The sequence below is a fragment of the Neovison vison genome, chromosome 1 (assembly GCF_020171115.1).
Source record: "Neovison vison isolate M4711 chromosome 1, ASM_NN_V1, whole genome shotgun sequence".
NCBI classification, from domain to species: Eukaryota; Metazoa; Chordata; class Mammalia; order Carnivora; family Mustelidae; genus Neogale; species Neogale vison.
Window position 1 is genome coordinate 309,074,649 of NC_058091.1, and position 15,504 is coordinate 309,090,152.

Consider the following 15,504-nt stretch of genomic DNA (forward strand, 5'->3'; position numbering starts at 1 on the left):
AAAGTTCTTTTTGGGTGCCTGGGTGGCTTAGTCGGTTAAGCATCTGCTTTCAGCTCAGGTCATGATCCCACGGTCCTGGCATCAAATCCTACATCATGCTCCCTGCTCTGCAGGGAGCCTGCGTCTCCCTCTGCCCCTCTCTCTCTCTCTCTCTCTCTCTTTCTTTCATGAGTAAATAAAATCTTTAAAAAAAAAAAAAAAGTTCTGGGGCACCTGGGTGGGTTAAGCCTCTGCCTTCAGCTCAGGTCATGATCTCAGGGTCCTCTGATCGAGCCCTGCACTGGGCTCTCTGCTCAGCAGGGAGCCTGCTTCCCCCCTCTCTCTCTCTGCCTACTTGTGATCTCTCTCTGTCAAATAAATGAACAAAATATTTTAAAAATAAAATTTAAAAAATTTTTTAAAGTTCTGTTTTCATTTCTAATATACTAAAAAGATATCCTCCACATAAACAAAAGTCCTATGGGTCTTGAGTATTTAAAAGTATAAAGGAATCCCAAAAGCAATAGTCTTCAAACTGATCCATTTAATAGAAGTGCCTCTAAAGGGGCGTGTGGGTGGATCAGTGGGTTAAAGCCTCTCTGCCTTCTCGGCTCGGGTCATGGTCCCGGGGTCCTGGGGTTGAGCCCTGCATGGGGCTCTCTGCTTGGCGGGGAGTCCGCTTCCTCCTCTCTCTCTGCCTACTTGTGATCTCTGTCTGTCAAATGAATAAATAAAATCTTAAAAACAAACCAAAAAAAAGTGCCTCTAAGGAACTCTGAAATGGCTAGGAATGGGGGAAATGAAATTCACGCAAGAAACACAGTTGACACAGGGCCTAAGCACAGAGCAAGTATTCAATATTTGATAAATGGAGAAGAAAAAAAAAAAGCAAGGAATCTCCAAATCTTTTATCTCAAAGTGCTATAACAGAACTTTACAGTGAAAATGCTAAATCTGATTGCATGTAAATTACACCTCACTAACCTAGCATTAAAGAATACTCAAGTGGGGTAGAGAAGAGAGAGAGAAAAGTAAGATTATAATGAAATTGTTCCAAGAAATGAGCATACAGAAAATGTTTCAATGTCTTCCAAGCCTTCAAGAACTCACCATGTCTCTTATGTACTGAATTGTGTTGTTTCCACCAGCTCCACCAAAATTCACATATATACCAATATATATGTGTGTATACGTATGGGGTTTTTTAACTTATTACAGAAAGAAAGCACTCAAGCTTAAGTGGGGGGAAGGAACAAAGGGAGAGGCAAAAGCAGACACGCAGCTAAGCAGGGAGCCCAATGACCCCAGGCTCAATCCCAGGATCCCTGAGACCCTGGGATCATGACCTGAGCCAGAGGCAGACTCTTAACTAAGCCACCCAAACACCCCACCAAAACTCATATATTGATGTCTTAATCCCAAGAACCTCAGAATGACTGTATTTGTAGACAAGATCTTTAAAGACATAATTAAGTTAAAGATAAAGTCATTAGGGTGGGCCCTAATTCAACATTCGGTGCCTTTGTATAAAGAGATTAAGACACAGACCTGCAGAGAGAGAAAATCATATAGAGACACAGGAAGACAAAAATCTGCAACCCCAGGAGAGAGGCCTCAGAAGAAACCAGCCCTGCAGACATCTTGTTCTCAAACTTCTGGTCTCAAGAACTGTGAGAAAGTAACTTTCTATTGTGGAAGCCACCCAGTCTATGCTACTTTGTTATGGCACCCATTACGAATACAATATCCAAAACTGAATTTCTCTTCCCATTCAGAGCTAACGAAACTGCAGCAGAAATCATTTTCAAATCCTCCTCCCTTTATCATCTCATCGATCACTATATTCTATTAATTCTAACCTGATGTTGCTTCTTCCTCGTTCTTTCCATTTCCATTGCCTGAACTTAAAACTCCTGTAATATATCTTGCCTTGCCCAGTGTGAAAGCATTCTAAAATATAATCTGAATTAGTAAATTTTCCCTTGCGGTTTTACTTCCTGTTCTCTTTTTAAGAACTTTCCATTTTACCTGTATTACACTAAAAATAAGCGATCTTCATTTCCGTACAGGAGAGAGGTAAAACCCAACAAAAATAAGCCTGGTCTGGAAGATAATACCCAGGAAGCCCCACATTAATCACTCATAGCATTCCAGCCTAGAAGGTATTTAGTTCAACACTGGAAGAGACACCTTTTGGGATGTCTGCCCTGACCAAGAATGGAGGTAGCCATTCATGACTTTTATTCATTTTCTTTTTATTGAGATGTAACTGACATATGACATTAGTTTCAAGTGTATGACACAGATTCAACATATGTATATATCATGAAATGATCACCACAATGAGTCTAGTTAAATATATCACACATGCAATTTTTTCTTATGGTAAGAACTTTTAATATCTATTCTCTTAGTAACTTTCAAATATGTAAGATAGTATTAACTATAGTTACCATGCTGTATACTATTATCTCCAGGCCTTATAACTGTTAGTTTGTGCCTTTTGACATGATTTTTATTCTTCCACTTCCACTATCTTCCCCTCCACCACCCAGCTACCTGGATCATAGGCAGGCACCTGACCCAACATGGGCAAATCAGATTCTAGCTACCAGAAATTTGGATTTAAGATTAAGCGGGTCAGGAAAGAGAGATATTCAAGGAAACAGCCAGTAACAGAATGGCGAGACAATTAATGCCTCACCTCTGCTCAAAACCCTAACTCAGAAAAGTAGAAGTGAAGATAAGTCTTATAAAATAAGAAAGATACTTGCTCCCCTTCTACACTCCTCCTAGCCCCATGATCTCTCTGACCTCATATTTTACTTACTCTTTACCCAACTAACTCACTCCATTCACACTGGTCTCCTGGTTAGTACTTAAACATTCCCGGCATACTCCCATCTTAAAGATTTCACAATGGCTATTGCCTTTACCTAAAATGCTCTGCCCACAGAGTATGTCTAATTCCCTCTCTTACTTTGCTCCTTCTCGGTGAGGCCTTCCTTTACTGTCTTATTTAATAACTGCAGCACCATCCTCCTATCCTGGCACTCCTAATTCCTACAGATTTACTGTTCTCCACAGCATTTATAACCGTCCAGTTACACTATATAAATTTTTTTTTGTCTTCCCTTTCTCCTAACCAAACCAAAAGAATGTAAACTCAAAAAGACAAAAGACAAAAAAACAAAACAAAAAAAAAGAATGTAAACTCAACGAAATAAGGGATTTTGTCTATTCTGTTCCCTGCCTAGCCCAAAAGCATAAAATAGTGCCTGGCCTGTAACAGGTGCTCAATAAGCGTTTGTCAAATAAGTGATGTCTGCTTGGTGGTCATTAGCATGCCAAAGCAGTGAAAGGAGATCCGTGGTGAGAAGAATGAAGCAGACATGTCTGAAAGCAGACATGCAAGACCATGTGGTTCTAGAAAGATGATAACTAGCTGTCTGGTTATGGCAACTTCCCATCCCTTTTACTCATCTCTTGCGAATCTATGCCACCTCAGGTTCTGCCATGGTAAATACAGAACATGATCAACTGCAGGGCACTTCAACCCCATACCTCCCCAGGGCGTCTCATAAAGCATAAAGAAGAAGTGTTCTGGTACCCCATAAAAAAATTACTGATGAGATTTTGTATTACGTTTTGCTACAGTAAGGAGTAATTTAGCAAATTTTTTTTTAAAAAGTCAGGTCTCTATCACTGGACTGAAATGAGAACACTCTACTATGCAAAATGTATTTAATATCTTCATGAGATTTTCATACACCAAACTTGCTTCCAACATCTATTCCAACAGTGTGGTGCTTTCCTTCTAAAAAATGAATATCCTTGAGCAAAAGACATTATTTTTTTCCCTGAAACTGAAAAATCTCAGCGCACTGCAGGATCAGACTCCTAATCCATAAAATGAGGAAGCTGCATATCTAAGGTATCCTCTGAAGTTTAAAGATTTGATGACAGCTGTTTATATAAACTATCTACACCCATACAAACTACATACAAACAACATGAATGATTCATGTATCCTGTGTAATGAGAATGGATTATAAACCTATTGATTTTACGAAAATAAAATTTAACACAACAAGCACCTTTAAAATCTAACAAACACTTAATACGAAGGGCCAAAATCCACCTGGCAAATAATTTTCTAACTGATTTCAATATTGTTTACTACAAACACAAAACATTCTTAGCATTATAATATCATATATAGTCCTCTAGAGAAAAGCAAGATGCTATTTTTAAGAGTGGGAAGAGTTACACTCTACTTGTATGGTTGGTATTTTAATAACATTCTTAGTCTCTTGGCTCAGATTAGCATATTTAAAAAATAGGAAAATAAATATTATCAGCGTTTTTAATAGGTAACAATTTTGAAATTTAATTTTCTATACATATTTTTATAATTTTCTTCCATTTTTACTGTCTCCTACCGAAAAAAAAAAACAAAAACAAAAACAAAAAAACACCTGCTTCTTTTGAAATCACATAAAAAAAATCCAACTGTATTTTTTCAATTTTAGAAATAATCTGCAGGGGCGCCTGGGTGGGTCAGTGGGCTAAAGCCTCTGCCTTCGGCTCAGGTCATGATCCCAGGGTCCTGGGATCGAGTCCCGCATCGGGCCCTCTGCTCAGCGGGGACCTGCTTCCTCCTCTCTCTCTCTCTGCCTGCCTCTCTGCCTACTTGTGATCTGTCAAATAAATAAATAAAATCTTTTAAAAAATAATAATAATAATCTGCAATAACCAATTCAGCAAACAGAGCAGTTGTTTCCAAGCTGTTCTGCACTTTATCATGAAATCCTCTGTAATGGTTTTTCAAGTTAAGTTTAAATTTAATTTTGAAAATTTCAGAAGTCTTCTGATTTGGAATTTGGCAAAAGTGGGCATGAGAAGTATTAAAATTCACTTTCATTTCATGACTAATAGTTTCATAAAACAAATGCCAAAATAAAAAGGTTCTGTCAAAATTTGTAAATGATTCATCTTATAAAGGGAGCAACAAAAATAAGTTATTTTATTTTAACAACAGGGTCTGACAGACCCAAGTCTGAATCTTACCTTTGACCTTGTTCCCTGTAAGCTAGGCAAGTCACTAATAATACCAACCCACCATCTCCTCTCCATAAAGAGTGGATACAGCCTACCTTAAAATGTTGAGAGAACTTAAAAAAAAAAAAAAAAAAAAAAAAATGTTGAGAGAACTGAGTAAGATGTGTATAAAGTGTTTAGCAAAATAAATGCCATACACACGTTCTCATAGTTATTTCAGTAGGAAACGGGGTTCAAGCCACTAAAGAAAAATCATTTGTATCTTACCCTGCTTATAATTTTACAAGGAAAAAAGTGTTTAAGCATTAGAAGTACATTGAAAATCTTTTTTTCATGAGTCCATATAAAGTCTGAGATTCTGCAGTTCCTGAGTTTCCACTAACTACAGCACCATAAGTGTGTATGCAAGTACTATGAGTACCCAGGCTCAAACACAACTTAATGGAATACGCCTGCACACATTGTGATAAATAAATACTTCCCTTACTAGACTGAGTCATTAAAATGTGAATCCAAAATGACCCGAAATCCATGCAGATAGAAATCTACACACGGACCATCTGTCAAAAAGAAAGTAATTCCTAACCCCTCAGCAGTTTCACTTTACTATTTTTACAAGGGAGTCTCCTGCAGCGACTAGCTTTCACTCACTGTGTACAATAAACACAACTGAAGCACAATGAGAGGAAAACTCTGTTTATAATCAGAATATCTAGGTTGAAATCTCTTACTAGCGTGTGACACCTGAACAAGCTGTTAAAATAACTAAGCCTGAATTTCCACATCTGTAAAAGATCTTACCACCTCCCCACCGGCTGGGGCTGCTCTGCAAGATCAAGCGTAAACGCGTGTGAATGTGCTCTGAAAACCGTCGCGCGCACACACGTCCCTACAGTTGAAGTTCTGAGGACCGACTTCTTTAAAAAACAAGAAACTGAGATCTACGAATCCATTACATACACAGACAATATCAAGCCTGTATTACTCACTATTGCACACCACGGCAGTATTCGACGACTTTCATCTAAAACCACCCGAATCGAAATCCATGAAGACTGAAAGACATAGACCCCCACATCAGTACACCCGATGCATAAATGTCTCTTCACGGATAACCAAAGCAGCAAGAAACGGGATAATTTACTAATTTCCTTTACAGACTCACGAAATGACTTGACAGATTCTACAAAGAGAGAGCGCTTTACCAGCCCGCCTTCCGTGGACGAGCAAACGCATTTAAATACTCAACAGATGTTTGCACCGACGGACTCGGTGGACGAGGCTCAGCTAGTTCCGAAACACACGCGCTCACAAAACAAAGCACAGAAAACCCTGCTGACTGGTGTCGGGGACTCAACGCAGAATAAACTACCAAAACAAAAGAATCCTCGGCAACCTCCCTCCTCCTAATAACCCCGTTGGACGTTCCTCTTCCCCGTCTAGGGAGCAAGTTATTTGGGAGCAGGGACGCCGAGAGCGAGGTTCTTCCGCGGGGCTCAGTCCACTGCATTCAGCCGTCACCTGGCGGGGCATTTTTCGCGAAGTTTCAGAGTCAACAAAGAAGTTTTGTTGTCGGGGGTAGGGCCTGCACAGCAGCAATAGGCGAAACGACAGTAAGAAAGACAAAACCGGGTGGGGGAAGGGCGTGGAATACGCCCCCATACTTCGAGCAGCGACCACAGCGTGTCCCCCGGGGACTGGGGGGGGACAGAGGGGGCGCGGAGGCCAGGCCGGCCCCGATCCCCACGGCCCGAAGCCCCCGACCCCGGCGGATCCCCGCCCTCCGAGCGCACGGGCGGGAAACGGCGGGGGGCGCCGAGGGGTCACCTTTCGCTCCCCGCTGCGGCCCGTCGGCCCGCCGCTCCTCGCGCCCAGCGCGGCGGGCAAACGGCCTCAGGCGCCGGCCCCGCCGCTGTCACCGCGCGCCCCCGCCCCGAGGGGAGCCTCCCCGCCTCGCCGCGCCGCCCGGGGATCGGGCGGGGGGGGGCCCGCCGCCTGCCTCGAGCTCCGCGGCCGGGGCGCGGGCCTGGCCCGAACCCAGGCGCCGGTGCAAGGGCGCGGGCGCCGCCGCTTACCTTCCTCGGCGGTGTCCATCTTGTCTGGGGGGGCGGCGGTGACGCAGCCGCGAGGCTCCCGCGGCCGGGGCCCGAGCCTTCCGGCCGGGGCGGGGAGGGAGGGAGGGGAAGGAGGGAGGAGGGAGCGGAGCCGGGTCCGGGCAGGTGCGTGTGCTCAGGTGCGAGAGAGGAAGCGAAAGGAAGGAGAGAGGGGGAGAGGGAAAGGGAGACAGGCTGACAGAAAGCGGACGTGAGAGGGGAGGGGGAGGGGCGGGGAGAGCGGAGCCGACAGGCCTGGGCGGGGCGCCGGGCGGAAGGGGCGGGAGCGCCCCAACGACGCGCGCCGTCACTTCCGCCGCTGGCGGGCGCGCGGGCGGGGCGGGCTGAGCTCCCTGAGCGTGGGTGGGGCTGCGAGCCGTGTTGCTGCGAGTGGTGGGGCTGCGAGTGGGCGTTGTTGTGGGCGGCGGGGCGGAAACCTGAGCGGGAGCCGAGCTCTGGTGGCATCGAGGACCGCGACAGAGGAGGCGCACGCCGGGGGCGGGTGGGGGGCGGTGAAGAGCAGCGTGAGCAGGCGCCTGGCCGCGAGCGCAGCGAGGGCCCCGGTCGCCGTGCACGACGGAGGCCGGTCCCTGGGAGGCTTAGGGAGTTTCTGGGCGAGAAGACGGGCTCTGCGCCCCTTGTTCCTGCCGCGAGACGCCGAAGTCCCGCGTGCCTGGAGTGGGCCCCGGAATGCGCGTTTTTGTTTGGCACCCGGGTAGTTCTGGTGCACGTTTCGAGAAGTACTGAAACGGCCCTGAAATGTAAGAAGACGCGCGTTGACGTTGCCAAAATGCCTCCCGGGGAGGCTTCCGCATTTGGTTGGAAGGACTTCAGGAAACCACTTGGGCCGAAGATTGGAACATCCACCTCTACTTGAAGTCGGTTCCGAGGCGAACAGGATTTGGTGTATTGAATTATGGACGCCTGCCTGGCCGGAGCTGACCTGCTTCGGCCTTAGGAGAGGCTGACCTCTGCCTCCGTCAGTAGTCCACCTTTCCTCGCCGTAGCTTCACTCTTTCTTTAAATGAAGATCTGTTTAGAAAATACGGTTTAGAAAGGCCTGAATAGAAGCAAAGATGTACCTAAACTCCGCCCCCAAATACTTTAAGCAATATGCAGATGATATGCAGAAATGGGTTCCAGAATGCTAGCAATCCCTTCTCCATCCGTGTGACTAAAGGAGTTGGAAAGATCCCTCCTCCAGGCCTCCTAAATCAGAATGAGATTTAGAATACAAATAATGAAACGTAGTCCAAAAACAGAGCAGTCCTTGAAAACTAATGTCACTGATTTGACTGATTTCACTCGTTAGCCAACGTAGGAAGGTAAATTCTTGACACGATAATGGAGACCCACTGATTCCAAGGCCTGAACTTAAGAATTGATCACATTTAAGCTTTTACTTAAAAATGCTGATACTCTCTCCCAAGAAATTGAATTTGAAGGAGGCTCATTCCCCAACCCACATCCCTCCCACCCAACGCCAACATGAGCTCTCACCCCTGTAAGGCCTGTGGTGGAACACTTCTCCCTGAGCTCAGACCAGGGGCACAGTTCAGGAACACCAAACCCAGTCTCATGTTGTATGCACAAGGGGGAGGGATTCTGTGAGACAGGCTGAGAAGTACTGGTAATATTTCAGGGCAGGTATCTGAACCTCAGGACAGCAGAGCTGAGGTAGGACTGGAGGGAAATGTGTGTATGTCGTGGGGTAGAGGGCTCCCTCTCATCTCTAAGTGTCTTACTTAGTGATGCTCAAAAACATTACTTGTAGAATTGAGAATTGCCCCAGCGTTTTTTCATTAAGCATTTGGAAGTTAAAAATAAGAGTAAGGAAAAAATAAAATAAAAAAATAAGAGTAAGGAACCAACATTTGTTAAGTCCTGCTGTGTGCCAAGCACTGATCCTCACAACAGCCTTTTAGGATACATAAAACAGTCACAATTCTCTTGGTTGCCATTCACAGGAACCCAGTTAAACTTGCAGGCAATGTTGGAGGAATGTACTGTTGATTTGAACAAATTGTAATGGGGTAGTGGTCCGGGGGGCCTGATGGACTACTAGAACCAGAGTCGCTCTCTCTGCCTCCACCCCTAAATTCTGCTTCTCTCTGCATGTGAGTTTCATGCTGTCAGGCCAGCTTCCTCCACATGGCTGGAGAAAAGGCCACCGGTAGCTTTCAAGGTTATATCTTCAGCCTCACCCTCGGATGGGCAGGGGGTTATGATCTCCAGTGCCAAGTTTTTTAACTTGTCCCAGGGAAGGACAGGTCATTGGTCCAGGTAGGTGCCCATCCCTGAACCAAATGATTGTGCTAAAGAGCTAAGATCTGTGAGAACATGAACACTGTCATTGAACTACATTACTGAGGTGGAGAAAGGAACATTTCCCCTGAGAAAGGAGAGGACAAAATAATAGATGCTCATTATGTTAGAATCACCGTTTTCAAATGAGAACACCAACATTATATAAAAATATTTTGGTGGGGTGCCTGGGTGGCTTGGTGGGTTAAAGCCCCTGCCTTCGCCTCAGGTCATGATCCCAGGGTTCTGGGATCAAGCCCCACATCCGGCTCACTGCTCAGCGGGAAGCCTGCTTCTTCCCCTCCTACTCCCCCTGCTTGTGTTCCCTCTCTCGCTGTGTCTCTCTGTCAAATAAAATTTTTTTATAAAAAGTGAAATATAAAAAACATATTGTTACACGTTTAGAAAAACAGTAAGAAAATTATTGGGCCAAAATCTAAGGACAAGAGGTAAATGGAACGTGGAAGTTACTTATGCTCTGCTGAGCAAGGCAAACTTGAGCTTGTGTTTTGACAGCTTCCAGAAGCAAGCAAAATCATGGAAGCCCAGAACCTGCCCAGCACGAGACTGTGTTAATGGACCTTCCTCCAGGATTCTTCCCAAGGCCCATAGGCCTGTTATCTCTGGGGAATGGTGAGCCAGAAGTAAATCTGACCCCCTCCAAGACATCTAGGAAAAGTTGTCTGCTGATGATACCCATGAACCAGGCCTGGCACGGATTGTACCCCAAACTTCTATCACCCCAGTGACCAAATAATCTCTGACAGTGAATTCAGTTCAAAATGATCTTGGATCACTGGGAGCCCCAAGCGCCTGGTAGAAGCAGATGTGGATTCCCTCTAGAGGAATGCACGATTTCCTAGCTGTCTTGCTCTGCTGGGGCTGCCATTAAAAAATGCACAGACTGGGTAGCTTAAACTACAAGAATTTATTTTGTCACGGTCCTAGAGGCTGGGAGTACAAGGTCAAGATGCGGTCAAGGCTGGTTTCTCCCAAGGCCTCTCCCCTTGGCTTACAGATGGCTGCCTTCTTGCAGCCTGCCCTGACATGGTCTTTCATCTGTGTGCGTGTCCCTGGTGTCTCTTCTTCCTCCTACAAGGACCGCTGTCCTACTGGATGAGGGCCCTACCCACATGACCTCATTTAATCTTAATTACCTCCCTGACGGCTCTATCTGCTAATATGGTCATATCAGGACTGAGGGCTTCAAAAATTAATTTTAGGAGGACATAGTTCTGTCCATAACACCAGCCCTCAAAGAACCTTCCTGTATAAGTTCAAGGACCATGAGCTACACACAATAAACATAACCAAATGTATGTGTGTGTATGTTTATTTATGTGTGTATATATGTCACAAGATGCCTTGAGCAAGAACTCACATAACAGCAAAACCACCCTACAAAAACTACAGATACAGAAATTCCTAGACACAGATGATAAAGAAACTACACTTAGGATATTTTTTAAAAGGTGATGAAACAATTTTATTTTAAAATGGTAATTGTATAACATAATGCTGTCTTTTGCCGCCATTTAACCAAAAACTGAACATTATTTCATTGTTCAAGAATAAAGGTATATGTAATTTTTGAGGGAGTATGCAAGCAAAATCTTGAGAGAACTCTGCACTTTAGCGTGAAGGAGGCTGCTCCTGTCCTAGTACCTACGGAGGTCTGTAGCCTGTGATCCTTCACTGGTCACTTTCCATTCACCGATGGATCCTCGAGGCCAACATAACCCTTAACATGTAGCAGCATGTCAATAAACATTGGCTGAATAAATTAAGTATACTTTTTCAGGAGATACTTTCTGATGCTGGAATGACAATAGGTATATAAAGGCCTTTCTTAGGAAGAGACGAATTCATATCATAGCTCACCTTGAATAACACTCATACATTATTACCTTCATGGGTCTGTTCTTTTACAGCTGCACTTCTTGGTTGTAATAAGTTAAATTTCAATATTTCACACAGATGTTCTCAACAAGGATGTACAATGAGTCAAACCAAACCATCAATAGGGTCCCAGGAGTTTCATTTTACTGACATTATCTGGGTATGAAATTCATGTAAAAATCCTTCACAATTTAAGCCAAAATGTTGCTGAGACAAAGGCCTTCAAGATCACAGTTCCTTTTTTTCTCAGATGTCTATTCTGAACATTTTCAAACATACTGAAAAGGTAAAGAAATGGTACAATGCGCAGCTGTCTGTCCTCAACCTAGATTCAGCAATTACTAACATGTAGCCATATGTATTTTAATTACATATTTTTCTTTTCCATATCATTTGGAAGTATGTGTCTGAACAATCCTGCCCCTGAACAGGTTAAGGTGTATCTCCCAGAGTTAGAATAATCTCCTTTAAAATCCTTAGCACCCCATAATAATATCTAGAATCTCAAGTTTCTGTAATTGTCCCAAGAGGGCCTTTTATGATTTTGTTTTGAAAAAATTTTGGTTTTTTTTTTTTTTTTTAAAGATTTTGTTTATTTATTTGACAGTCAGAGATCACAAGTAGGCAGAGAGGCAGGCAGAGAGGGAGGAGGAAGCAGGCTCCCCGCTGAGCAGAGAGCCCGATGTGGGGCTCAATCCCAGGACCCTGGGATCATGACCTGAGCCGAAGGCAGAGGCTTTAACCCACTGAGCCACCCAGGCGCCCCTGGTGTTTTTTTTTTTAATTTTACTTATTTATTTGAGAGAGAGCTAGAGCAGGAGCGGTGGGGGAGGGGCAGAAGGAGGAGGAGAAGGGGGCTTCCCGCTGAGCAGGGAGCCCCATGCTGAGTTTGACCCCAGGACACTGGGGTCAGAACCTGAGCCAAAAGCAGACCCTTAAAGGACTGAGCCACCCAAGCGCCCCTGAAAAAAAGCATTGTAACACAAGGATTCTCCCAATCTAGCTTCATGCATCGCCACTGGTGTAAGTCTATATGGTCTCCACCCTTACTGTAAAACAGTCGCAAGGGGGCACCTGGGTGACTCAAGCGGTTAGGCGTCCAGCCTTTGATTTTAGCTCAGGTCGTGATCTTGCGTCATGGGAGTGAGCCCAACATCAGGCTCCCTGCTGGACGTGGAGTCTCCTTGAGATTCTCCCTCTCTCTTTGCCACCCCCCAAAACATGCTCATGCTTTCTCTCTCTCTAAAAAAATAAAATAAAGTAGACAATAAAAATAAGATAAAATAAGAAAAAATGAAAATAAAACAGTCCCTGTACCTTTTGTTTTCTGATGACATGTCTGTTAGCAGATCACAGGACAGCTGTTCATACAATATCTCTCATTCTAGATTTGTCTGATTGCTTCTTCCTGTTGTCATTTAACTGGTTACTTTAACCCCTGTTTCCTGTAAACTGGAAGTTGGCCTAGAGGCTTGATTTGATTAGGGTTAAATATTCTTTTAATTATTTTTATTAACATATAACATATTATTAGCCCCAGGGGTACAGATGAATCATCAGCCTTACACATTTCACAGAGCTCACCATAGTAAACATTTCCTTAGAAAGAATATCTCATAGGTGGTGTCATATCTTTCCTAGTACAGCACACGGGAGGCCGAAAAGTCAGGTCGAGCCGTTACTAATGCGACTGAGTTCGGTCCCTCAGTTAAAGTGACAGCTACCAAGTCTCACCATTTATTAACAATCTATTGAATAACAGGTTGAAAAAGTCACAGTCCTTCATATCCTTTTATTCATATCTCCCTCATTAAGGAGAACAGCTAGGTTTTAAAATTATTCTTGTTTTTGAAATTGCATGTTATCATTAAAAATATTCTTGATATTCCTAATAACAAGTATAATTGACAAGATCTTCTGCACTCTTTATAATGAAATTCTCCCTTAATTTTTCCAGTGAAATAAAGCCTTGTTCTAATTTGTATCAATCTCCTAATTGTAGAAAGCAAGCAAGCAAGCGGAAGGGAAGGAAGGAGGGAGGGAGGGGGGAAAGAAAGGAAGGAAGGGAAGAAGGAAGGAAATAAAAGGAAAGGGCGCCTGGGTGGCTCAGTCGGTTAAACATCTGCCTTTGTCTCAGGTCATGATCCTAGGGGCATGGGATCAAGTCCCACACAGGGCTCTCTGCTCAGCAGGGAGTCTGCTTCTCCCTCTACCTCTCCCCCACTCTCCCAAATAAATAAATTAAATCTTGAAAGAAAGGAAGGAAGGGAGGAAGGGAGGGAGGGAGGGAGGAAAGAAGGAAGGAAGTCAATCTACAGTTGACTTCTGCTGGTCTTCCTGGGTGACTGGTTCCTGAGTGCTTCTCCATGTGATGTAGGCCAGGCCTTGAGAGTTCCTCCTAGAGAGACCAAAAAAGGGAAAGGAGAAGTTAGGAACCCCTTCACCCCTTCTGATCCTCATACAAATTCAGGTTGAACTGCCACGTTTCTGACCTTACTACTCAATGAAGCCTGATTAAAGAGGCCTTTTAATGCCATGTATGCAAAATTTCACCCACAAACAAGGCAAGGTCCCCAGCTGTAGTGAAAGGGCAGAATGTGGGAAGGGCCGGGAGGACTAAGCACAACCAAGGACTGTGCCTTCTGCCCTGTAACATCAAAGCAGGATCAATAAGTCCTGGGCAAGCACAGCGGAATCCTGGGACAAAGTGAAACGTCAGCCGGTGAGCAGGTACCTAATGGGGACCGGAGCCCATTAGAGTCAGCAGCTGGCACCAGCCCTGGGATGGCAAAGAGGGTCAGAAATGAGGAATAATCTGGCATTCGCTCATGCTGCCAACCCAGAGGACACACAGGCCAAACTCATACCCGTACATTTCCTCTTTACTAGGTCTCCCTTCCAAAGCAAGGTATGAGTTGTCAACGGTTCCAAGAAAGTTGGGAAATACTGGTCTTCTCTACTGTAAGATTCCTGGGTGCCTTTAATCTATTAAAATGTGTTGAGGATTTGCAAAAAGGGAATGTCACCAGTGGTGTCCACAAGTATCTGGCCACTGAACCCTTCCCTAAAGGCCATCTCATGCAGCTGGAATGTCCAAGCATGCATTCTGCAAAATGTTGACCCATCCATGGGACCCAAAGGATAAGTGAACCAAGAGGTCCACCCTTAAGAATAGAAAAGCTTCTAAACTGGCCACAAAATCTTGCACATCCAGAGGATCCCATAGCCCAGGAATTTCTTGAAACAATGTTGGATTTCCCAGACTAAGACAGACCCCCCAGGCTGGTAATAAACCCCATCCCATCTCTGGATGCTGGGTTGCCTGGTGTAAAACCAAGAGTCAGTTCCGGAGTATCACAGAAGCCCTGTGGCAGTCCACAAGCATCTTCAGGAGTGAGCTATGAATGTCATGTCTGACCTTTGGGATGTGGGTTAGAAGGGTAAAAGATACATCCGTGCCCTAATCCCCAGCCCCTGTGGGTGTTACCTTATTTGGAAAAAGAGTCTTTTCAGGGTGATTAAGTCAAGGCTCTTGAAATGAGATCATCTTGCATTACCCAGGTGGACCAAAAATGCACTGACAGGTGCCTTCATAAGAGTGAAGCAGAGAACTCTGGAAAACAGCATGGAGGTTCCTCAGAAAGTTGGAAATAGAGCTACCTACAACCCCGCAATCGCACTACTGGGTATTTACCCTAAAGATACAAATGCAGTGATCCAAAGGGGCACAGGCTCCCTAATGTTTATAGCCGCAATGTCCACAATAGCTAAACTATGGAAAGAAGCTAGATGTCCATCAACAGATGAATGGATAAAGAAGATGTGGTGTATATATACGATGGAATACTATGCAGCCATCAAAAGAAATGAAATCTTGCCATTTGCAACAACGTGGATGGAACTAGAGGGTATTATGCTAAGCGAAATAAGTCAATCAAAGAAAGAAAATTATCATATGCTCTCCCTGATATGAGGAATTTGAGAGTCAGGGCAGGGGGTTTGGGGGGTAGGGAGGGAAAAAAATGAAACAGGGTGGGATCGTAGGGGGCACAAACCATAAGACTCTTAATCTCACAAAACAAACTGAGGGTTGCTGGGAGGTGGAGGGGGTAGGGATAGGGTGGCTGGGTGATGGATATTGGGGAGGGTATGTGCTATGGTGAGTGCT

The 15,504-nt window shown here is 44.6% G+C and overlaps 1 protein-coding gene across 1 annotated transcript in view; it reads right to left on the reverse strand.

Annotated features, from left to right (window-relative positions):
- Nucleotides 1–7,328, reverse strand: part of MARCHF6 (membrane associated ring-CH-type finger 6) — an 81,453-nt gene extending 74,125 nt beyond the window's left edge. Inside the window, exon 1 of the mRNA XM_044233838.1 lies at nt 7,116–7,328. Coding sequence (XP_044089773.1) covers nt 7,116–7,134 — 19 coding nt within the window. The 5' untranslated portion in view covers nt 7,135–7,328. The remainder of the gene's footprint in view (nt 1–7,115) is intronic.
- Between the last annotated feature and the right edge of the window lie 8,176 nt (nt 7,329–15,504).